This window comes from Pseudophryne corroboree, unplaced genomic scaffold (assembly GCF_028390025.1).
Source record: "Pseudophryne corroboree isolate aPseCor3 unplaced genomic scaffold, aPseCor3.hap2 scaffold_845, whole genome shotgun sequence".
Classification (NCBI taxonomy): Eukaryota; Metazoa; Chordata; class Amphibia; order Anura; family Myobatrachidae; genus Pseudophryne; species Pseudophryne corroboree.
The window spans coordinates 118,482-142,982 of record NW_026970424.1 but is presented as its reverse complement, the minus strand read 5'-3'; the positions used below and the strand labels follow the sequence as shown (position 1 = coordinate 142,982).

Genomic DNA, 24,501 nt, shown 5'->3' with positions numbered 1-24,501 from the left:
TGGAGGGCAGCAGTTTGGACATGCCTGGCCTACACAGTAATGGATTCCCCCCTCCTGGGACACACAAACAAGTGCATTCCACCTTAAATACAATTCAAATACACTATACACATTGGCCCTCATTCCGAGTTGTTCATTCGCTAGCTGTTTTTAGCAGCCGTGCAAACGCTAAGCCGCCACTCTCTGGGAGTTTATGTTAGCTTAGCAGAAGTGCGTTCGAAAGGAACGCAGCGCGGCTACAATATTTTTTTGTGCAGTCTTAGCTTGCGATCACTTCAGACTGTTCATTTCCTGTTTTGATGTCACAAACACGCCCTGCGTTCGGCCAGCTACACCTGCACTTTTCCTGGCACGCCTGCGTTTTTTTGAACACTCCCCGAAAACGGTCAGTTGACACCCAGTAATGCCCTCTTCCTGTCAATCACTCTGCGGCCAGCAGTGCGACTGAAAAGTGTCGCTATACCTTGTGTGAAACGACATCAATCGTTGTTAAAGAACGCCGTGCGTGCGCATTGCACCGCATACGCATGCGCAGAAGTGCCGATTTTTTTGCATGATCGCTGCGCAGCGAACGAAAGCTGCTTGCAAACAACTCGGAATGACCCACATTGTTGCTTAATAAATAAATAAATATATATATATATATATATATATATACACACATACATATATACATATATATATATATATATATATATATATACACACATACATACACACACATATACACAGTGTTTGCAAATACGCACTGTAGCGCGTATTTTACCCAGATCGGAGGACGGGGACTCACTTTTCAAAAACGTGTGGATCCCCGAGGACGCGCTCCGCTGCAGCCAATTCTTGGCTCTCAATTAACTGCGCTTCCTGCCTGTAAAGAGGAGGTGGAGCCTTACCACTACCAGTCCTCTGGTGGTGCCTCCCCCTCCTGGTCACATGCAGCCGCGGATTCACATGGGGGCCGGGCAGAGAATGAAGACGGCTCTACGGCTGCTCTACGCTGTGCTGCGGGCGGGAGGTGAGCGCCGGTGACAGCGTAAGTGCTGTGGGGTAGGGTAAGTAGCCTAGGAGCGGGTGGCTGAACTTGGGTGGTGGCTTTCCTTGCATGCCTTGTGTGTCTTCTGGGAGTGTCATGGGCTTGTAGCCCGACCTCAGTGGTTGTTTCAGGCATCCACTACAGTAAGTTTCCCTGATATTCCCAGCGCCATTCACAAATAAGCTAAGGATCTATGAGACTATAACATGAATCAATTGTGCAGGCACTGCTGCTACCTGTGGTGCACCCGCTACTTCTTCAGTCAAAAGCATTTATACAAGTGATCTGAGCCCGGGCAACATCATATAAGGCTAGAAATGAGAAGACACACCGGCATCCCAATCGCAGCACTGCCGACGCCTAACCCTCCCACTCACAGCCTAACCGTAACCTCCACCCAGCAGTGCCAAAACCTAACCTCCCTTACCCACAGCCTAACCCTAACCTCCCCCCAGCAGTGCCTAACCCTAACCTCCCTTACCCACAGCCTAACCATAACCTCCCCCCAGCAGTGCCTAAACCTAACCCCCTTACCCACAGCCTAACCCTAACCTCCCCCCAGCAGTGCCTAAACCTAACGCCCCTTACCCACAGCCTAAACCTAACCTACCCCCAGCAGTGCCTAAACCTAACATCCCCTAACCCACAGCCTAACCCTAACCTCTCCCCAGCACTGCCTAAACCTAACCCCCTTACCCACAGCCTAAATCTAACCCGCCCCCCCTAGAGACTAACCCTATCCCCCCTCTCTGCAGCCTAACCCTAACCTCCGCCCAGGAGTGCCTAAACCTAACCCCCTTACCCACAGCCTAACCCTAACCTCCACCCAGCAGTGCCAAAACCTAACCCCCTTACCCACAGCCTAACCCTAACCTCCCCCCAGCAGTGCCTAAACCTAACCCTCCCACTCACAGCCTAACCCTAACCTCCCCCCAGCAGTGCCTAAACCTAACCCCCCTTACCCACAGCCTAACCCTAACCTCCCCCCAGCAGTGCCTAAACCTAACTCCCCTTACCCGCAGCCTAACTCTAACCTCCCCCCAGCAGTGCCTAAACCTAACCCCCCTTACCCACAGCCTAACCCTAACCTCCCCCCAGCAGTGCCTAAACCTAACTCCCCTTACCCACAGCCTAACTCTAACCTTCCCCCAGCAGTGCCTAACCCTAACCCCCCTTACCCACAGCCTAACCCTAACCTCCCCCCAGCAGTGCCTAAACCTAACGCCCCTTACCCACAGCCTAAACCTAACCTCCCCCCAGCACTGCAGACACCTAACGCTCCCACTCACAGTCTAACCATAACCTCCCCCCAGCACTGCCTAAACCTAACCCCCCTTACCCACAACCTAACCCTAACCTCCCCCCAGCAGTGCCTAAACCTAACCCCCCTTGCCCAGAGCCTAACCCTAACCTCCCCCCAGCAGTGCCTAACCCTATCCCCCCTTACCCACAGCCTAACCCTAACCTCCCCCCAGCAGTGCCTAAACCTAACCCCCTTACCCACAGCCTAACCCTAACCTCCCCCCAGCAGTGCCTAACCCCAACCTCCTCCCAGCAGTGCCTAAACCTAATCCCCCTTACCCACAGCCTAACCCTAACCTCCCCCCCCAAGCAGTGCCTAACACTATCCCCCCTTACCAACAGCCTAAACCTAACCTCCCCCCAGCAGTGCCTAACCCTATCCCCCCTTGCCCACAGCCTAACCCTAACCTCCCCCCAGCAGTGCCTAACCCCCCTTACCCACAGCCTAAAACTAACCCCCCTTACCCCCAGCCTAACCCTAACCTGCCCCCAGCAGTGCCTAAACCTAACCCCCTTTTCCCACAGCCTAACCCTAACCTCCCCACAGCAGTGCCTAAACCTAACCCCCGCCTTACCCAAAATCTAACCCTAACCTTCCCCCAGCAGTGCCTAACCCCCCTTACCCACAGTCTAACCTCCCCCAAGCAGTGCCTAACCCTATCCCCCCTTACCCACAGCCTAACCCTAACCTCCCCCCAGCAGTGCCTAACCCTATCCCCCCTTACCCACAGCTTAACCCTAACCTCCCCCAAGCAGTGCCTAACCCGCCTTACCCACAGCCTAAACCTAACCCCCCTTACCCACAGCCTAACCCTAACCTCCCCCCAGCAGTGCCTAAACCTAATCCCCCTTACCCACAGCCTAACCCTAACCTCCCCCCAGCAGTGCCTAAACCTAACCCCCCTTACCCACAGCCTAACCCTAACCTCCCCCCAGCAGTGCCTAACCCTAACCTCCCTTAACCACAACCTAACCCTAACCTCCCCCCAGCAGTGCCTAAACCTAACCCTCCTTACCCACAGCCTAACCCTAACCACCCTTACCCACAGCCTAAACCTAACCCCCTTACCCACAGCCTAAACCTAACCCCCCTTACCCACAGCCTAACCCTAACCCCCCTTACCCACAGCCCAACCCTAGCCCCCCTTACCCACAGCCCAACCCTAGCCCCCCTTACCCACAGCCTAACCCTAACCCCCCTTACCCACAGCCTAACCCTAACCCCCCTTACCCACAGCCTAACCCTAACCCCCCTTACCCACAGCCCAACCCTAGCCCCCCTTACCCACAGCCCAACCCTAGCCCCCCTTACCCACAGCCTAACCCAAACCCCCCTTACCCACAGCCTAACCCTAACCACCCTTACCCACAGCCTTTTCAGGACACTATAGTGTGTATAATAGCGTCTCTCCCCTTATTTACACCCCTGTACCAGTTTCCTGTGTATCCTGAGTGTCTGGAGGGGCTGTGTGTCCTTGCTGCTGTAGCTGTAAGCAGAGGAAGGCGCCAAAACGCCACTGGTCTCGCTCTAAGGAAGCTCCGCCCCCTGTAATGGAGCCGGAGCTATACATTTATTTATACTGGCAAATGTCTCCTAACAGGTGTAAAATGTAACATGAATGCCTGTTTCCACCACCGCTGCCAGTGTACACAGGGGGCTATAGCGGATCCCTCCGTAGAGCGTCCGTATGCCGCTCCTGTGATCGCGCTGCAGCAAGAGCCGGGGGACCCCCCTAGCGGGGCCCCCGGTTTGTACTCACCACTCTTCTCACCTCCCGGCATTGTTAGGGGGTGTGCGACGTGCTGCGATTGCATTTGCTAATGCACAATGCCCTGCGGTACCAACAACCTCTCAGTACGGTGGTCCTGCAGCGGGGAAGCGGCTCTGACGCCTGAAGAGACCGGTAACCACCCCCACTCCCCCAACTCCCTCAGTATACTGTTATACTGTTGCCCAAACAGTATACCGACAATAACAACGTTTAAAATAAACGGAGGAAAAATTCTCTGGAGCTCCAGAGTGGCATCCTCTCCTGAGGGCACACTGTTCTAAACTGGCTGCAGGAGGGGGCATAGAGGGGAGGAAGAAAGCACACCCAGTGGAAGAAATCTAAAGTACACCGGCTCCTTTGGACCCCATCTATACCCCATCGTACAAAGTCCCCAATATCCCTTGTGGATGTTAGAGAAAATAGGATTTTAATACCTACCGGTAAATCCTTTTCTCTTAGTCCGTAGAGGATGCTGGGGTCATCATAGAACCATGGGGTATAGACGGGATCCGCAGGAGACATGGGCACTTCAAGACTTTGAAAGGGTGTTAACTGGCTCCTCCCTCTATGCCGCTCCTCCAGACTCCAGTTATAGAAACTGTGCCCAGGAAGACGGACATTTCGAGGAAAGGAATTATTGTTAAACTAAGGTGAGATTCTTACCAGCTCACACCTCAAGTATGCCGCAGAACGTGGCATTCAACAGAACACAAGCCAACGGCATGAACAATTGCAGCAACATGCTGACAATAACGTAACACAACATTTGTGTAACCACAACTAATAACTGCAGATAAGGTACGCACTGGGACGGGCGCGCAGCATCCTCTACGGACTAAGAGAAAAGGATTTACCGGTAGGTATTAAAATCCTATTTTCTCATACGTCCTAGAGGATGCTGGGGTCATCATAGAACCACGGGGTTATACCAAAGCTCTAGAACGGGCGGGAGTGCGCGGATGACTCTGCAGCACCGACTGACCAAACTTAAGGTCTCCATTGGCCGAGGTGTCAAACTGTAGAACTTTGCTAATGTGTTTGACCCCAACCAAGTAGCTGCTCGGGAAAGTTGCAATGCCGAGACCCCCCGGGCAGCCGCCCAGGATGAGCCCACCTTTCTAGTAGAATGGGCCTTTACAGATTCCGGTAACGGCAATCCAGCAGTGGACTGAGCATGCTGAATCGTGTTACAGATCCAGCGTGCAATGATCTGCTTGGAAGCAGGACACCCAATCTTGCTGGGAGCATACAGGACAAACAGAGCCTCTGTTTTCCTAATCTGAGCCGTTCTGGAGACATAAATCTTCAAAGCTCTAACCACATCCAGAGATTTTGACTCAGCGAAGGCGTCAGTAGCCACAGGCACCACAATAGGTTGTTTCATGTGGAAAGAGGAAACCACCTTCGGTAGAAATTGTTGAGGTGTCCTCAATTCAGCTCTATCTTCATGGAAGATCAAATAAGGGCTCTTGTGAGACAAGGCCGCTAACTCAGACACCCGCCTTGCAGATGCCAAGGCCAACAGCGATGACCACTTTCCAGGTGAGGAATTTCAACTCCATCGTCCGTAAAGGTTCAAACCAATGTGATTGAAGGAACTGCAACACCACATTAAGATCCCATGGTGCAACTGGAGGCACAAATGAAGGTTGGATGTGCAACACGCCTTTCACGAAAGTCTGAACTTCTGGAAGGGAGGCCAATTGTTTCTGAAAGAAAACCGATAAGGTCGAAATCTGTACCTTAATTGAGCCCAATTTTAGGCCCGCATCCACACCTGCTTGTAGAAAATGGAGAAAACGTCCTAGCCGAAACTCTTCCGTAGGAGCCCCCTTGGATTCACACCAAGAAACATATTTTTTCCAAATACGGTGGTAATGTTTAGACGTTACCCCTTTTCTGGCCTGAATAATTGTGGGAATGACTTCACTGGGAATACACTTACGGTCTATGATTTTGCGCACAACCGCCATGCCGTCAAACGTAGCTGTGGAAAGTCCTGATACACGCACAGCCCCTGTTGTAACAGGTCCTCGCGCAGAGGAAGAGGCCAGGGATCTCCTATGAGTAATTCCTGAAGATCTGGATATCAAGCCCTCCTTGGCCAATCTAGGACAATGAGGATCGCCCGGATCTTTGTTCTTCTTATGATCTTTAGAACCTTTGGAATAAGAGGAAGTGGAGGTAATACATACACCGACTGAAACACCCATGGTGTCACCAGTGCATCCACTGCAATTGCTTGAGGGTCCCTTGACCTGAAACAATATCTCTGAAGCTTCTTGTTGAGACAAGATGCCCTCATGTCTACTTGAGGAACTCCCCAACGACTTGTCACCTCTGTGAAGACTTCCTGGTGGAGGCCCAACTCTCCTGGATGGAGATCGTGTCTGCTGAGGAAGTCTGCTTCCCAGTTGTCCACTGCTGGAATGAAGATCGCTGACAGAGGGCTTGTATGCTTTTCCGCCCAGCGGAAAATCCTTGTGGCTTCTGCCAATGCCGCTCTGATTTTCGTTCCGCCCTGATGGTTTATGTACGCTACTGCTGTTACATTGTCCGACTGGATCAGTACAGGCAGATCTCGAAGATGTTCCGCTTGCAGAAGGCCGTTGTAAATGGCCCTTAACTCCAGAACATTTATGTGGAAACAAGTTTCCTGACTTGACCATCTTCCTTGGAAGTTTTCTTCCATTGTGACTGCCCCCCCAGCCTCGGAGGATTGCATCCGTGGTCAGCAGGATCCAGTCCTGAATCCCGAACCTGCGCCCCTCTATGAGGTGAGAGCTGTGCAGCCATCACAGGATTGATACCCTGGTCTTGGAAGACAGGATTATCCTCCGGTGTATGTGTAGGTGGGACCCGGAACACTTGTCCAACAGGTCCCACTGGAACACTCTGGCATGGAACCTGCCAAACTGAATGGCCTCGTAGGCCACAACCATCTTTCCCAGCCACCAAATGCATTGATGGATTGACACTCTTGCTGGTTTCAGAATTTGTTTGCCCAGACTCTGAAGTTCCAGAGCCTTGTCCACTGAAGAAAGACTCTCTGTAGTTCTGTGTCCAATATCATTCCCAAAAACGACAACCGCATCGTCTGAATCAACTGCGATTTTGGCAAGTTTAGGGGCCAACCATGTTGCTGAAGAACCGTCAGGGAGAGTGCAACGTTTTGCACCAACTGGTTCCTGGATCTCGCCTTTATCAGGAGATTGTCCAAGTATGGGTCCTTGCTTGCGAAGGAGAACCATCATCTCCGCCATCACTTTGGTGAAAATCCTCAGAGCCGTGGACAGACCAAACTGCAACGTTTGAAATTGGTAATGACAATCCTGAATTGCAAACCTCAGGTAAGCCTGATGCGGAGGATAAATGGGAACATGTAAGTAGGCCGGAAGCATGATTTCCTGATTAAGGTGGAAAGAGGACACCACCTTCAGTAAATACCCGGGACGTGTTCTAAGAACCGCCCGATCACGGTGAAAAATCAGATAAGGTAACCTACAAGACAAGGCACCCAAATCCGACACCTGTCTAGCAGAGACAATAGCCAGCAGAAACAATACCTTAAGGGAAAGCCACTTAAGGTCTGCAGATTCAAGAGGCTCAAACAGAGACCCTTGCAACGCCTCCAGAACCACCGACAGGTCCTAAAAAGAGCCACAGGCGGGACATAAGGAGGTTGAATCCGCAACACACCCTGAGTGAACGCATGCACATCAGGTAAGGTCGCAATTTTTCTCTGGAACCAAACCGACAAGGCAGAAATATGAACATTGATGGAGGCCAGACGAAGGCCCAAGTCCAGGTCCTGTTGTAGAGGGGCCAAAAGTTTGGCCGTACTAAACTTGTAAGCATCATAATTGTTAGATGCACACCTAGCAAAGTAAAAATTCCAGACCTTATGGTAAATCCGAGCAGAGGTCGGTTTCCGGGCCTTCAACATGGTTTGAATGACCGCCTCAGAAAATCCTTTGGCCTTCAAGACGGAAGCTTCAAGAGCCACGCCGTCAAAGCCAATCGGGCTAAATCCTAATATACACAGGGGCCCTGAACGAGGAAATCTGGACACTGCGGAAGTAGAAGGGGATTCTCTATCGAGAGACCCTGAAGGTCTGAGAACCAATGCCATCTGGGCCACGCTGGAGCGATCAGAAGCAGGATTCCTCCTTCTTTCTTGAACTTCCTTATTACTCTGGGCAGGAGTGACACCGGAGGGAACATGTATGGCAGCCGAAAGTTCCATGGAATTGCCAGTGCGTCCACGAACGCTGCTTGAGGATCCCTTGTCCTTGCTCTGAAGACCAGAACCTTGTGATTGTGTCCAGATGCCATCAGGTCCACATCTGGAAGGCCCCACTTGTCCACAAAGAGTTGAAACACTTCTGGATGGAGGCTCCACTCTCTGGCATGTACGTCCTGACGAATGAGAAAGTCCGCTTCCCAGTTTAGGACCCCCGGAATGAACACTGCCAATATGGCTGACAGATGACGTTCCACCCACTAAACAATCCGTGATACTTCCCTCAATGCCATGTGGCTTTGAGTGCCGCCTTGATGATTGATGTACGCCACCGTGGTGGCGTTGTCCAACTGTACTTGAACAGGTCTGTTCTGTATTAAATGAGGGCCAAGTTGAATGAGTTGAACACCGCCCGCAATTCCAGAATGTTTATCAGGAGGAGAGACGACTCCTTGATCCACCAACCCTGAAGGGAGTGTTGTTCCAACACAGCACCCCAACCTCTCAGACTGGCATCCGTCGTCAGAAGGACCCAGCTGAAGATCCAGAAGGGACGAACCCTGCTAAATCGTTGGTCCTGAAGCAACCAGTTCAGTGACAGATGGACCTCCGGAGACAAGGAGATCATTTGAGACCTGATCTGGTGAGGCAAGCCATCCCACTTGGTAAGAATTAGCTTCTGCAGAGGGCAGGAATGGAATTGAGCATACTCCACCATGTTGAAAGCAGACACCATGAGACCTAGCACTTGCATTGCCGAATGTATCGACACTTGCGGACAAGATAGGAGGCATCGAATCCTGTTCTGAAGCTTCAGGACTTTCTTCTGAGACAAAAACAACTGCTGGTTGTGAGTGTCCAACAACGCCCACAGGCAGGAGCAGATTGGGAACAAAAAGCATCCCTGGAAAAAATAAGAATTTACTCACCGGTAATTCTATTTCTCGTAGTCCGTAGTGGATGCTGGGAACTCCGTAAGGACCATGGGGAATAGCGGCTCAGCAGGAGACTGGGCACAGATAAGAAAGCTTTAGGACTACCTGGTGTGCACTGGCTCCTCCCCCTATGACCCTCCTCCAGACCTCAGTTAAGATACTGTGCCCGGAAGAGCTGACACGATTAAGGAAGGATTTTGAATCCCGGGTAAGACTCATACCGGCTACACCAATCACACCGTACAACTTGTGATATTAAACCCAGTTAACAGTATGATAACAAGTGGAGCCTCTGAACAGATGGCTCTCAACAATAACCCGATTAGTTAACAATAACTATGTACAAGTATTGCAGCAATCCGCACTTGGGATGGGCGCCCAGCATCCACTACGGACTACGAGAAATAGAATTACCGGTGAGTAAATTCTTATTTTCTCTGACGTCCTAGTGGATGCTGGGAACTCCGTAAGGACCATGGGGATTATACCAAAGCTCCCAAATGGGCGGGAGAGTGCGGATGACTCTGCAGCACCGAATGAGCAAACTCAAGGTCCTCCTCAGCCAGGGCATCAAATTTGTAAAATTTTGCAAAAGTATTAGACCCTGACCAAGTAGCCGCTCGGCAAAGTTGTAAAGCAGAGACCCCTCGGGTAGCCGCCCAAGATGAGCCCACCTTCCTTGTGGAATGGGCTTTCACCGATTTAGGATGCGGCAGTCCCGCCGCAGAATGCGCAAACTGAATTGTGCTACAAATCCAGCGAGCAATCGTCTGCTTAGAAGCAGGAGCACCCAGCTTGTTGGGTGCGTACAGGATAAATAGCGAGTCAGTTTTCCTGACTCTAGCCGTCCTTTTCAGGGCCCTGACAACGTCCAGTAACTAGGCATCCTCCAAGTCCCTAGTAGCCGCAGGCACCACAATAGGTTGGTTCAAGTGAAAAGCTGATACCACCTTCGGGAGAAACTGGGGACGAGTCCTCAATTCTGCCCTATCCATATGGAAGATCAGATAAGGGCTTTTACAAGACAAAGCCGCCAATTCTGACACACGCCTGGCCGAAGCCAGTGCCAACAACATGACCACTTTCCACGTGAGATATTTCAGATCCACGGTTTTAAGTGGCTCAAACCAATGTGATTTCAGGAACCCCAAGACCACATTGAGATCCCAAGGTGCCACTGGGGGCACAAAAGGGGGCTGAATATGCAGCACTCCCTTGACAAATGTCTGAACTTCAGGCAATGAAGCCAGTTCTTTCTGGAAGAAAATCGACAGAGCCGAAATCTGGACCTTAATGGACCCCAATTTGAGGCCCATAGTCACTCCTGCTTGCAGGAAATGCAGAAATCGACCCAGTTAAAATTCCTCCGTTGGGGCCTTCCTGGCCTCACACCACGCAACATATTTTCGCAAAATGCGGTGATAATGTTGTGTGGTTACATCCTTCCTGGCCTTGATCAGGGTAGGGATGACTTCCTCCGGAATACCTTTTTCCTTCAGGATCCGGTGTTCAACCGCCATGCCGTCAAACGCAGCCGCTGTAAGTCTTGGAACAGGCAGGGTCCCTGTTGGAGAAGGTCCCGCCTTAGCGGTAGAGGCCATGGGTCCTCTGTGAGCATCTCTTGAAGTTCCGGGTACCAAGCTCTTCTTGGCCAATCCGGGACCACGAGTATCGTTCTTACTCCTCTCCTTCTTATAATTCTCAGCATCTTGGGAATTAGAGGCAGAGGAGGGAACACATAAACTGACTGGTACACCCACGGTGTCACTAGAGCGTCCACTGCTATCGCCTGAGGGTCCCTTGACCTGGCGCAATATCTTTTTTGTTTTATTGTTGAAGCGGGACGCCATCATGTCCACCTTTGGCCGTTCCCAATGGTTTACAATCATTTGGAAGACTTCTGGATGAAGTCCCCATGGAGGTCGTGCCTGCTGAGGAAGTCTGCTTCCCAGTTGTCTACGCCCGGGATGAACACTGCTGTCAGTGCTAACACGTGATTCTCTGCCCATCGGAGAATCCTTGTGGCTTTTGCCATTGCCCCCATGCTTCTTGTGCCGCCCTGTCTGTTTACATGGGCGACCGCCGTGATGTTGTCTGATTGTATCAGTACCGGCTGGTTTTGAAGCAGAGGTCTTGCCTGGCTTAGGGCATTGTAGATGGCCCTTAATTCCAGAATATTTATGTGAAGAGAAATCTCCTGATTTGACCACAGTCCCTGGAAATTACTTCCCTGTGTGACTGCCCCCAGCCTCGAAGGCTGGCATCCGTGGTTAACAGGACACAGTCCTGTATCCCGAATCTGCAGCCTTCTAGGAGATGAGCACTCTGCAGCCACCACAGGAGCGACACCCTGGTCCTTGGTGACAGGGTTATCCTCTGATGCATCTGAAGATGCGATCCGGACCACTTGTCCAACAGGTCCCACTGGAAGGTTCTTGCGTGGAATCTGCCGAATGGAATTGCCTCGTATGAGGCTACCATCTTTCCCAGGACTCTCGTGCATTGATGCACTGACACCTGTCCTGGTTTTAGGAGGCTTCTTACTAGAGACGACAACTCTTTTGCTTTCTCCTCCGGAAGAAACACTCTTTTCTGGTCTGTATCCAGAATTATCCCCAGGAACAGAAGGCGTGTCGTAGGAACCAGCTGTGACTTTGGGATATTGAAAATCCAGCCGTGCTGTTGTAGCACTTCCTGAAATAGTGCTACCCCCACCAACAACTGCTCCTTGGACCTCGCCTTTATCAGGAGATCGTCCAAGTACGGGATAATTAAAACCCCCTTCTTTCGAAGGAGTATCATCATTTCGGCCATTACCTTGGTAAAGACCCTCTGTGCCATGGATAACCCAAACGGCAGCGTCTGGAACTGGTAGTGACAGTCCTGTACCACAAACTTGAGGTACTCCTGGTGAGGAGGGTAAATTGGGACATGCAGGTAAGCATCCTTGATGTCCAGTGATACCATGTAATCCCCTTCCTCCAGGCTTGAGATAACCGCCCTGAGCGATTCCATCTTGAACTTGAACCTCTTTATATATGTGTTCAAGGATTTCAAATTTAAAATGGGTCTCACCGAACCGTCCGGTTTCGGTACCACAAACATTGTGGAATAGTAACCCCTTCCTTGTTGAAGGAGGGGCACCTTGATAATCACCTTTTGTGAATACAGTTTGTGTATAGCCTCTAACACTGCCTCCTTGTCGGTAAGGCAGATTTTAGGAAACGGCGGGGGGGAGGCGTCTCGAATTCCAGTCTGTACCCCTGAGATACTACCTGAAAGATCCAGGGATCCACTTGTGAGCGAGCCCACTGTGTGCTGAAATTCTTGAGACGGGCCCCCACCGTACCTGGGTCCGCCTGCGAAGCCCCAGCGTCATGCTGTGGACTTGGCGGAAACGGGGGAGGACTTCTGCTCCTGGGAGCTGGCTGTCTGCTGCAGCTTTTTTCCTTTACCTCTGCCTTTTGGCAGAAAGGACGCGCCTCTCGCTCGCTTGCCCTTATGGGGCCGAAAGGACTGTGCTTGATAGTACGGTGCTTTCTTTTGTTGGGGGGCAGCTGTCGCCGTGGAAACGAGGTCCGACAGACCTTCCCTAAATAACTCCTCCCCTTTATAAGGCAAAACTTCCATGTGCCTTTACGAGTCGGCATCACCTGACCACTGCCGAGTCCATAACCCTCGCCTGGCGGAAATGAACATTGCACTTACTCTTGATGCCAGCCGGCAAATATCCCTCTGTGCATCATACATGTATAAAAGCGCATCTTTTATATGCTCTAGAGTCAGTAATATAGTGTCCCTATACAGGGTATCAATATTCTCTGTCAGGGAATCTGACCACGCAGCCGCAGCACTATACATCCATGCTGAGGCAATAGCTGGTCGCAGTATAACACCTGTATGTGTGTATATATACTTTAGGATAGCCTCCTGCTTTCTATCAGCAGGTTCCTTTAGGGCGGCCGTATCCGGAGACGGTAGTGCCACCTTCTTTGACAAACGAGTGAGCGCTTTATCCACCCTAGGAGGTGTTTCCCAACGTGCCCTATCCTCTGGCGGGAAAGGGTACGCTAACAATAACCGTTTAGAAATTACCAATTTCTTATCTGGGGAAGCCCACGCTTATTCACATACGTCATTTAATTCCTCAGATGCAGGAAAAACTACGGGTAGTTTTTTCTCACCAAACATAATACCCTTTTTAGTGGTACCTGGGGTAATGTCAGTAATGTGTAAAACATTTTTCATTGCCTCAATCATGTAACGGGTGGCCCTATTGGAAGTTCCATTAGTCTCCTCGTCGTCGACACTGGAGTCGGTATAAGTGTCGACGTCTGTATCTGCCATCTGAGGTAGCGGGCGTTTTAGAGCCCCTGATGGCCTTTGAGACGCCTGGACAGGCACAAGCTGTGTAGCCGGCTGTCCCATGTCGTCAAACCTTTTGTGTAAGGAGTTGACACTTTCACGTAATTCCTTCCATAAGTCCATCCACTCAGGTGTCGATCCCGCAGGGGGTGACATCACATTTACAGGCATTTGCTCCGCCTCCACGTAAGCCTCCTCATCATACATGTCGACACAGCCGTACCGACACACAGCACACACACAGGGAATGCTCTGACAGAGGACAGGACCCCACAAAGCCCTTTGGAGAGACAGAGGGAGAGTATGCCAGCACACACCAGAGCGCTATATATACTGGGATATCACTATACAGAGTGTTTTCCCTTATAGCTGCTTTTATATCATACACTGCGCCTAAATTGAGTGCCCCCCCCTCTCTTTTTTACCCTTTCTGTAGTGCAGGACTGCAGGGGAGAGCCAGGGAGCGATCCTTCCAGCAGAGCTGTGAGGGAAAATGGCTCCGGTGTGCTGAGGGAGATAGCTCCGCCCCTTTTTCGGCTGACTTTTTCCCGCTTTTTCTGGAAATCTGGCAGGGGTTAATTTACACCTATATAGCCCTTTGGACTATATATGGTGTATATTTGCCAGCCAAGGTGTCTTATTGCTGCTCAGGGCGCCCCCAGCGCCCTGCACCCATCAGTGACCGGAGTGTGAGGTGTGCATGAGGAGCAATGGTGCACAGCTGCAGTGCTGTGCGCTACCTTGTTGAAGACAGAGTCTTCTGCCGCCGATTTTCTGGACCACTTCTTGCTTCTGGCTCTGTAAGGGGGACGGCGGCGCGGCTCCGGGAACGGACATCGAGGTCGGGCCCTGCGTTCGATCCCTCTGGAGCTAATGGTGTCCAGTAGCCTAAGAAGCCCAAGCTAGCTGCAAGCAGGTAGGTTCGCTTCTTCTCCCCTTAGTCCCTCGCTGCAGTGAGCCTGTTGCCAGCAGGTCTCACTGAAAATAAAAAAACCTATTTAAAACTTTCTTTCTAGCAGGCTCAGTAGAGCCTCCTAGTGTGCATCCAGTTCGGCCGGGCACAAAGATCTAACTGAGGTCTGGAGGAGGGTCATAGGGGAGGAGCCAGTGCACACCAGGTAGTCCTAAAGCTTTCTTATTTGTGCCCAGTCTCCCGCGGAGCCGCTATTCCCCATAGTCCTTACGGAGTTCCCAGCATCCATTAGGACGTCAGAGAAATATGTACTAGTGGCCCCACATGGGCAGCACCAGAGGTGTAAGGTCTAGCCATGGGCCATGGCAGCAGCTCCCTCCCCCCAAGACTTTCCAGATAGTGGGCATGTCCAGCATCAAGGGGGAAGATAAAAAGAAATAACATTAAATATTAGGAGCACATTATATTATACACCTTCAGAATTTAGGAAACTATATAATTCTTTAGGTCAGGGGTGTCAAAGACAAGGCCCGCGGGCCAAATCCGGCCCGCCAGACCTCGTCTGATGGCCCGCGGTGCCGCCGTCATGAAACCCCCTTCTCCCGAGTGCCCAGCTCGGGGGGGGGCGGGGTTTCGCGGAATGACGCGATTGCGTCGTGACGTCACGGCGCAAACGCGTCATTCAACGAAACCCCGTCGGAGGAGGGAGAAGGGAGCCGCGCAGACGAGGAGGGAGAGGCGGCTGAAGAGCGGCGAGAACCGCTTCAAATGTAAGTCAGCCCCTCTCCCTTCCTCTCTTTCTCTCTCTCTCCCTCCTTCCACCACCTGCCGCTATGTGTAAAATGGGGACCTGTGCCTGCCGCAATGTGTAAAATGGGGACCTGTGCCTGCCGCAATGTGTAAAATGGGGACCTGTGCCTGCCACAATGTGTAAAATGGGGACCTGTACCTGCCGCTATGTGTAAAATGGGGACCTGTACCTGCCGCTATGTGTAAAATGGGGACCTGTGCCTGCCACAATGTGCAAAATGGGGACCTGTACCTGCCGCTATGTGTAAAATGGGGACCTGTGCCTGCCGCAATGTGTAAAATGGGGACCTGTACCTGCCGCAATGTGTAAAATGGGGACCTGTGCCTGCCACAATGTGTAAAATGGGGACCTGTGCCTGCCACAATGTGTAAAATGGGGACCTGTACCTGCCGCAATGTGTAAAATGGGGACCTGTGCCTGCCACAATGTGTAAAATGGGGACCTGTGCCTGCCGCAATGTGTAAAATGGGGACCTGTGCCTGCCACAATGTGTAAAATGGGGACCTGTGCCTGCCGCTATGTGTAAAATGGGGACCTGTGCCTGCCACAATGTGTAAAATGGGGACCTGTGCCTGCCACAATGTGTAAAATGGGGACCTGTACCTGCCGCTATGTGTAAAATGGGGACCTGTGCCTGCCGCAATGTGTAAAATGGGGACCTGTGCCTGCCACAATGTGTAAAATGGGGACCAGTACCTGCCGCTATGTGTAAAATGGGGACCTGTACCTGCCGCTATGTGTAAAATGGGGACCTGTGCCTGCCACAATGTGCAAAATGGGGACCTGTACCTGCCGCTATGTGTAAAATGGGGACCTGTGCCTGCCACAATGTGTAAAATGGGGACCTGTGCCTGCCGCTATGTGTAAAATGGGGACCTGTGCCTGCCACAATGTGTAAAATGGGGACCTGTGCCTGCCACAATGTGTAAAATGGGGACCTGTACCTGCCGCTATGTGTAAAATGGGGACCTGTGCCTGCCGCTATGTGTAAAATGGGGACCTGTGCCTGCCACAATGTGTAAAATGGGGACCTGTGCCTGCCGCTATGTGTAAAATGGGGACCTGTGCCTGCCACAATGTGTAAAATGGGGACCTGTGCCTGCCGCAATGTGTAAAATGGGGACCTGTGCCTGCCACAATGTGTAAAATGGGGACCTGTGCCTGCCGCAATGTGTAAAATGGGGACCTGTGCCTGCCACAATGTGTAAAATGGGGACCTGTGCCTGCCGCAATGTGTAAAATGGGGACCTGTGCCTGCCACAATGTGTAAAATGGGGACCTGTGCCTGCCGCAATGTGTAAAATGGGGACCTGTGCCTGCCACAATGTGTAAAATGGGGACCTGTGCCTGCCACAATGTGTAAAATGGGGACCTGTACCTGCCGCTATGTGTAAAATGGGGACCTGTGCCTGCCGCAATGTGTAAAATGGGGACCTGTGCCTGCCACAATGTGTAAAATGGGGACCTGTACCTGCCGCTATGTGTAAAATGGGGACCTGTACCTGCCGCTATGTGTAAAATGGGGACCTGTGCCTGCCACAATGTGCAAAATGGGGACCTGTACCTGCCGCTATGTGTAAAATGGGGACCTGTGCCTGCCACAATGTGTAAAATGGGGACCTGTGCCTGCCGCTATGTGTAAAATGGGGACCTGTGCCTGCCACAATGTGTAAAATGGGGACCTGTGCCTGCCACAATGTGTAAAATGGGGACCTGTACCTGCCGCTATGTGTAAAATGGGGACCTGTGCCTGCCGCTATGTGTAAAATGGGGACCTGTGCCTGCCACAATGTGTAAAATGGGGACCTGTGCCTGCCGCTATGTGTAAAATGGGGACCTGTGCCTGCCACAATGTGTAAAATGGGGACCTGTGCCTGCCGCAATGTGTAAAATGGGGACCTGTGCCTGCCACAATGTGTAAAATGGGGACCTGTGCCTGCCACAATGTGTAAAATGGGGACCTGTGCCTGCCACAATGTGTAAAATGGGGACCTGTGCCTGCCGCAATGTGTAAAATGGGGACCTGTGCCTGCCACAATGTGTAAAATGGGGACCTGTGCCTGCCGCAATGTGTAAAATGGGGACCTGTGCCTGCCACAATGTGTAAAATGGGGACCTGTGCCTGCCGCAATGTGTAAAATGGGGACCTGTGCCTGCCACAATGTGTAAAATGGGGACCTGTGCCTGCCACAATGTGTAAAATGGGGACCTGTACCTGCCGCTATGTGTAAAATGGGGACCTGTGCCTGCCGCAATGTGTAAAATGGGGACCTGTGCCTGCCACAATGTGTAAAATGGGGACCTGTACCTGCCGCTATGTGTAAAATGGGGACCTGTACCTGCCGCTATGTGTAAAATGGGGACCTGTGCCTGCCACAATGTGCAAAATGGGGACCTGTACCTGCCGCTATGTGTAAAATGGGGACCTGTGCCTGCCACAATGTGTAAAATGGGGACCTGTGCCTGCCGCTATGTGTAAAATGGGGACCTGTGCCTGCCACAATGTGTAAAATGGGGACCTGTGCCTGCCACAATGTGTAAAATGGGGACCTGTACCTGCCGCTATGTGTAAAATGGGGACCTGTGCCTGCCGCTATGTGTAAAATGGGGACCTGTGCCTGCCACAATGTGTAAAATGGGGACCTGTGCCTGCCGCTATGTGTAAAATGGGGACCTGTGCCTGCCACAATGTGTAAAATGGGGACCTGTGCCTGCCGCAATGTGTAAAATGGGGACCTGTGCCTGCCACAATGTGTAAAATGGGGACCTGTGCCTGCCACAATGTGTAAAATGGGGACCTGTGCCTGCCACAATGTGTAAAATGGGGACCTGTGCCTGCCGCAATGTGTAAAATGGGGACCTGTGCCTGCCGCAATGTGTAAAATGGGGACCTGTGCCTGCCACTATGTGTAAAATGGGGACCTGTACCTGCCGCTATGTGTAAAATGGGGACCTGTGCCTGCCACAATGTGTAAAATGGGGACCTGTACCTGCCACAATGTGTAAAATGGGGACCTGTGCCTGCCGCAATGTGTAAAATGGGGACCTGTGCCTGCCGCAATGTGTAAAATGGGGACCTGTACCTGCCGCTATGTGTAAAATGGGGACCTGTGCCTGCCACAATGTGTAAAATGGGGACCTGTACCTGCCGCTATGTGTAAAATGGGGACCTGTGCCTGCCGCAATGCCGCAATGTGTAAAATGGGGACCTGTGCCTGCCGCAATGTGTAAAATGGGGACCTGTGCCTGCCGCAATGTGTAAAATGGGGACCTGTACCTGCCACAATGTGTAAAATGGGGACCTGTGCCTGCCGCAATGTGTAAAATGGGGACCTGTACCTGCCGCTATGTGTAAAATGGGGACCTGTGCCTGCCGCAATGCCGCAATGTGTAAAATGGGGACCTGTGCCTGCCGCAATGTGTAAAATGGGGACCTGTGCCTGCCGCAATGTGTAAAATGGGGACCTGTGCCTGCCGCAATGTGTAAAATGGGGACCTGTGCCTGCCGCAATGTGTAAAATGGGGACCTGTAACTGCCGCTATGTGTAAAATGGGGACCTGTACCTGCCGCTATGTGTAAAATGGGGACCTGTAACTGCCGCTATGTGTAAAATGGGGACCTGTGCCTGCCACAATGTGTAAAATGGGGACCTGTACCTGCCGCTATGTGTAAAATGGGGACCTGTGCCTGCCGCAATGTGTAAAATGGGGACCTGTACCTGCCGCAATGTGTAAAATGGGGACCTGTAACTGCCGCTATGTGTAAAATGGGGACCTGTGCCTGCCACAATGTGTAAAATGGGGACCTGTACCTGCCGCTATGTGTAAAATGGGGACCTGTACCTGCCGCAATGTGTAAAATGGGGACCTGTAACTGCCGCTATGTGTAAAATGGGGACCTGTGCCTGCCACAATGTGTAAAATGGGGACCTGTACCTGCCGCTATGTGTAAAATGGGGACCTGTGCCTGCCGCAATGTGTAAAATGGGGACCTGTGCCTGCCACAATGTGTAAAATGGGGACCTGTGCACTATAAAAGGGGGCACATGGCTGGGCACTATAAAAGGGGGCACATGGCTGGGCACTTTAAAAGGGGGCAGATGGCTGGGCACATATAAGGCAGGTGGAGCGGTAAATTTTGGATAGACCTACAGATACAACCGGCCCTTTGATGGGGACCAAACTGCTGATGCGGCCCCCGATGAATTTGAGTTTGACACCCCTGCTTTAGGTAGATATATTTTCTTGCTTATTACACCAACCGTATCCCAATCACTATTCACTCAATCTTATATGTCAGCCAAGCAGGCAGACAGAGCATACACTAGATCATCTGCAATCACAGGCTAAGTGGCAAAGTCATTTTCATATATGCTAATTATTCTGTATCTTATTCGTTATGCCTATAAATAGGACCGCATGTCCTCAAACAAAACAGGCCCCACAGGTGCGTCGGCCTACCGGGAGTCTTCCCTGCAAGCCCTATGGCCAATCCGCCTCTGCCCATAGGTGCACCATGCTCCAAGCAGGGACCAGGGAAGATTTCTTCCAGTTGATGAGCCACCCGTGGGCTTGCAGAAACTGGATAGTCAGATCCAGATGGCGTAGGAGAGTTTCTGGGGAATTTGCCAGTATCAACAAGTCGTCCAGGTACGGTAGGATCCTGACCCCTTGACGGCGGAGCACAGCCGTCATGACCACCATAACCTTGGTGAAGACTTGCGGAGCCGTGGTCAAACCAAAGGGTAACGCCCAAAATTGGTAATGGAGGTTGCCAACCGCAAACCTCAGGTATTGCTGATGCGACATTGCAATGGGAATATGCAGGTAAGCATCCTGTATGTCCAGGGAGACCATACAATCCCCAGGTTCCAATGCCAGAACAATAGAGCGAAGAGTTTCCATACGAAACTTGGAGACCTTCACAAATTTGTTCAAGGACTTGAGGTTGAGAATGGGCCGGGAAGACCCATTCGGTTTCGGGACTAGGAACAGCGGTGAATAGTACCCCTTGCCTCTCTGAGCCAGAGGTACCTGTACTACCACTCTTGTGTCCAGTAGGGACTGTACCACCGAATGAAGAGTTTTTGCCTTTACCTGATCCGAAGGGATGTCTGTCAGGCAAAATCTATGAGGGGGGTGATTTTTGAAGGATACGGTGTAACCTCAAGTGACGACTTCCCGTACCCATGCATCGGAAATGGTCTTCAACCATTCCTGGGTATACCCTAGAATTCGCCCCCCCCCCCCCCCCCACTCTGGGATCCCCCATGCGGCAGGCTTTTTAGTTTTGGAAGCAGGCTGATGGGTAGCCCAGGCCTGTTTGGGCTTATTTGGTTTGGCAGTGCGTACCTGTTTCGAGTACGCCTGACCCTTTGCTTACCCTGAAGGACAAAAGGGAGTACTCTTAGCCTTCGGCACCGAAGGGGCAGTACTAGGTAAACACGTTGTTTTAGCAGAAGCTAAGTCAGCCACTATCTTATTGAGGTCTTCTCCAAAAAGAATGTCTCCCTTAAACAGGAGTACCTCCAGGGTTTTCTTAGAAGACAGATCCACAGACAAGGACTGCAACCATAGAATCCGGCGAGCCAGTATGGACGTAGTAGAAACCTTGGCCGCCAGAATACCTGTATCCGAAGCCGCTTCCTTAATGTAATGACACGCTGTGACAATATACGACAAGCATTGTCTAGCATGATCAGAAGCGTTGGACGGCAACTCCGCCTCCAGCTCCTGAGCCCACGCTTCCACAGCTTCTGCAGCCCATGTCGCGGCAATTGTGGGCCTATGTGCAGCACCTCTTAGAGTGTAAATTGCCTTTAAACAACCCTCCACACGCTTATCCGTCGGCTCTCTCAGGGACGTGACAATAGTTACGGGCAGAGCTGAGGATACCACCAGCTGCGCCACCTGCAAATCCACTGGCGGGTGTGATTCCCAATTTTTACTTAGCTCCGCAGCGAGGGGGTAGCGAGCCAGCATCTTCTTGTGAGGCGTGAATTTCTTTAAAAATCTATTTCCTAGGGCTACAGCCCCCGTGTTGTATGCCTGCTTACTGCATGGCACCAACTACAAAACTGAGCTTCTGTGCACAAAGGTGGGGTTATAGAGGAGGCGGCGCTATGCATTCTGGGAAGAAGGTCAACGCTTTGAGCCTGTTGGTGCATCGGATCAAGCGCCTACTCTACATCCCAATGTCATTCCCTGTGGAGCCCAGTGTACCCAGCAGCAGAAATACATATTCCACATTAGTCTGTACTGACAGAGGAGGGTGTAGGATAAGAGATTGCTGTAGTGACTGAGGAAGGAGAATATGTGACTTCTGTAATAAGTGTTTATTACTCACCTGTGTTGATATCTGTAGGGATTTCCTCCTCCTTACACTGCTGATCACCTCTCACATACGTCTCTTCTTCTCCCTCTGTATCTTCTGCCTTTATATCAGTCACATACGTCTCTTCTTCTCCCTCTATATCTTCTGCCTTTATATCAGTCACATACGTCTCTTCTTCTCCCTCAATATCTTCTGCCTTCATATCAGTCACATACGTCTCTTCTTCTCCCTCTATATCTTCTGCCTTTATAGCAGTCACATACGTCTCTTCTTCTCCCTCTATATCTTCTGTTTTAATATCAGTCACATACGTCTCTTCTTCTCCCTCTATATTTTCTGCCTTTATATCAGTCACATACGTCTCTTCTTCTCCCAATGTATCTTCTGCCTTTATATCAGTCACATATGTCTCTTCTTCTCCCTCTATATCTTCTGCCTTTATATCAGTCACATACATCTCTTCTTCTCCCTCTATATCTTCTGCCTTCATATCAGTCACATACGTCTCTTCTTCTCCCTCTATATCTTCTGCCTTTATATCAGTCACATACGTCTCTTCTTCTCCCTCTGTATCTTCTGTTTTAATATTAGACAGACGTTCTACCTACAAATAAAAAAATAAGAATTTACTTACCGATAATTCTATTTCTCGTAGTCCGTAGTGGATGCTGGGGACTCCGTCAGGACCATGGGGAATAGCGGGCTCCGCAGGAGACAGGGCACATCTAAAAAAGCTTTTAGGTCACATGGTGCGTACTGGCTCCTCCCCCTATGACCCTCCTCCAAGCCTCAGTTAGGTACTGTGCCCGGACGAGCGTACACAATAAGGAAGGATCTTGAATCCCGGGTAAGACTCATACCAGCCACACCAATCACACCGTACAACTTGTGATCTGAACCCAGTTAACAGTATGATAACAAAACGAAGTAGCCTCTGAAAAGATGGCTCACAACAATAGTAATAACCCGATTTTTGTAACAATAACTATGTACAAGCATTGCAGACAATCCGCACTTGGGATGGGCGCCCAGCATCCACTACGGACTACGAGAAATAGAATTATCGGTAAGTAAATTCTTATTTTCTCTAACGTCCTAGTGGATGCTGAGGACTCCGTCAGGACCATGGGGATTATACCAAAGCTCCCAAACGGGCGGGAGAGTGCGGATGACTCTGCAGCACCGAATGAGAGAACTCCAGGTCCTCCTTAGCCAGAGTATCAAATTTGTAAAATTTTACAAACGTGTTCTCCCCTGACCACGTAGCTGCTCGGCAAAGTTGTAATGCCGAGACCCCTCGGGCAGCCGCCCAAGATGCGCCCACTTTCCTAGTGGAGTGGGCCTTTACAGATTTAGGCTGTGGCAAGCCTGCCACAGAATGTGCAAGTTGGATTGTGCTACAGATCCAACGTGCAATCGTCTGTTTAGACGCAGGAGCACCCATCTTGTTGGGTGCATACAATATAAACAGCAAGTCAGACTTTCTGACTCCAGCCGTCCTAAACTATATATATATATATATATATATATATTTTTAGGGTCCTGACAACGTCTAGTAACTTGGAGTCCTCCAAGTCCCTAGTAGCCGCAGGCACCATAATAGGTTGTTTCAGGTGAAAACCTGACACCCCCTTAGGAAGAAAACTGGAGACGAGTCCCAGTTCTGCCCTGTCCGAATGGAAAATTAAATATGGGCTTTTGTAAGACAAAGCCGCCCATTCTGACAATCGCCTGGCCGAGGCCAGGACCAACAGCATGGTCACTGTCCATGTGAGATATTGGTCAACAGCATGTTCACTTTCCATGTGAGATATTTCAAATCCACAGATTTGAGCGGTTCAAACCAATATGATTTTAAGGAATCCCAACACTATGTTGAGATCCCACGGTGCCACTAGAGGCACAAAAAGGGGTGTATATGCAATACTCCCTTGACAATCTGGACTTCAGGAACTGAAGTCAATTCTTTCCGGAAGAAATTCTACAGGGCCGAAACTTAAACCTTAAAGAACCCCAATTTTAGGCTCAAAACACTCCTGTTTTCAGGAAGTGTAGAAATCGACCTAGTTGAATTTTCTTCGTGGGGCCTTCCTGGCCTCACCCACGCAACATATTTTCACCACATGTGGTGATGACGTTGTACGGTCACCTCCTTCCTGGCTTTGACCAGGGTAAGTATGACCTCTTATGGAATGCCTTTTTCCTTCAGGATCCGGCATTCAACCGCCATGCCGTCAAACGCAGCCGCGGTAAGTCTTGGAATAGACATGGTACCTGCTGAAGCAAGTCCCTTCTTAGCTCCCCAGGCCCTTAGTCCTCTGTGAGCATCTCTTGAAGTTCCGGGTACCAAGTCCCTCTTGGCCAATCCGGAGTCACGAGTATAGTTCATACTCCTCTATGTCTTATAATTCTCAATACCTTGGTTATGAGAAGCAGAGGAGGGAACACATACACCGACTGTTACACCCACGGTGTTACCAGGACATCCACAGCTATCGCCTGAAGGTCTCATGACCTGGCGCAATACCTGTCCCGTTTTTTGTTCGGGCGGGACGCCATCATTTCCACCTTTGGTCTTTGCCAATGGTTCACAATCATGCGGAAAAACTTCCCTATGAAGTTCCCACTCTCCCAGGTGGAGGTCATGCCTGCTGAGGAAGTCTGCTTCCCAGTCGTCCACTCCCGGAGAGAACACTGCTGACAGTGCTATCACATGATTTTCCGCCTAGCGAAAAATCCTTGCAGTTTTTTCACTGCCCTCCAGCTTCTTGTGTCGCCCTTTCTGTTTACGTG

General features: G+C 50.9%; 1 protein-coding gene across 2 annotated transcripts in view; it reads right to left on the bottom strand.

Annotated features, from left to right (window-relative positions):
* Positions 1 to 24,501, bottom strand: part of LOC135043024 (zinc finger protein 84-like) — a 43,515-nt gene that overhangs the window by 5,867 nt on the left and 13,147 nt on the right. For both annotated transcript variants that reach the window (XM_063955077.1, XM_063955078.1), the window contains exon 5: positions 21,721 to 22,312. In XM_063955077.1, the coding sequence (XP_063811147.1) occupies positions 21,721 to 22,312 (592 nt within the window). The remainder of the gene's footprint in view (positions 1 to 21,720; positions 22,313 to 24,501) is intronic.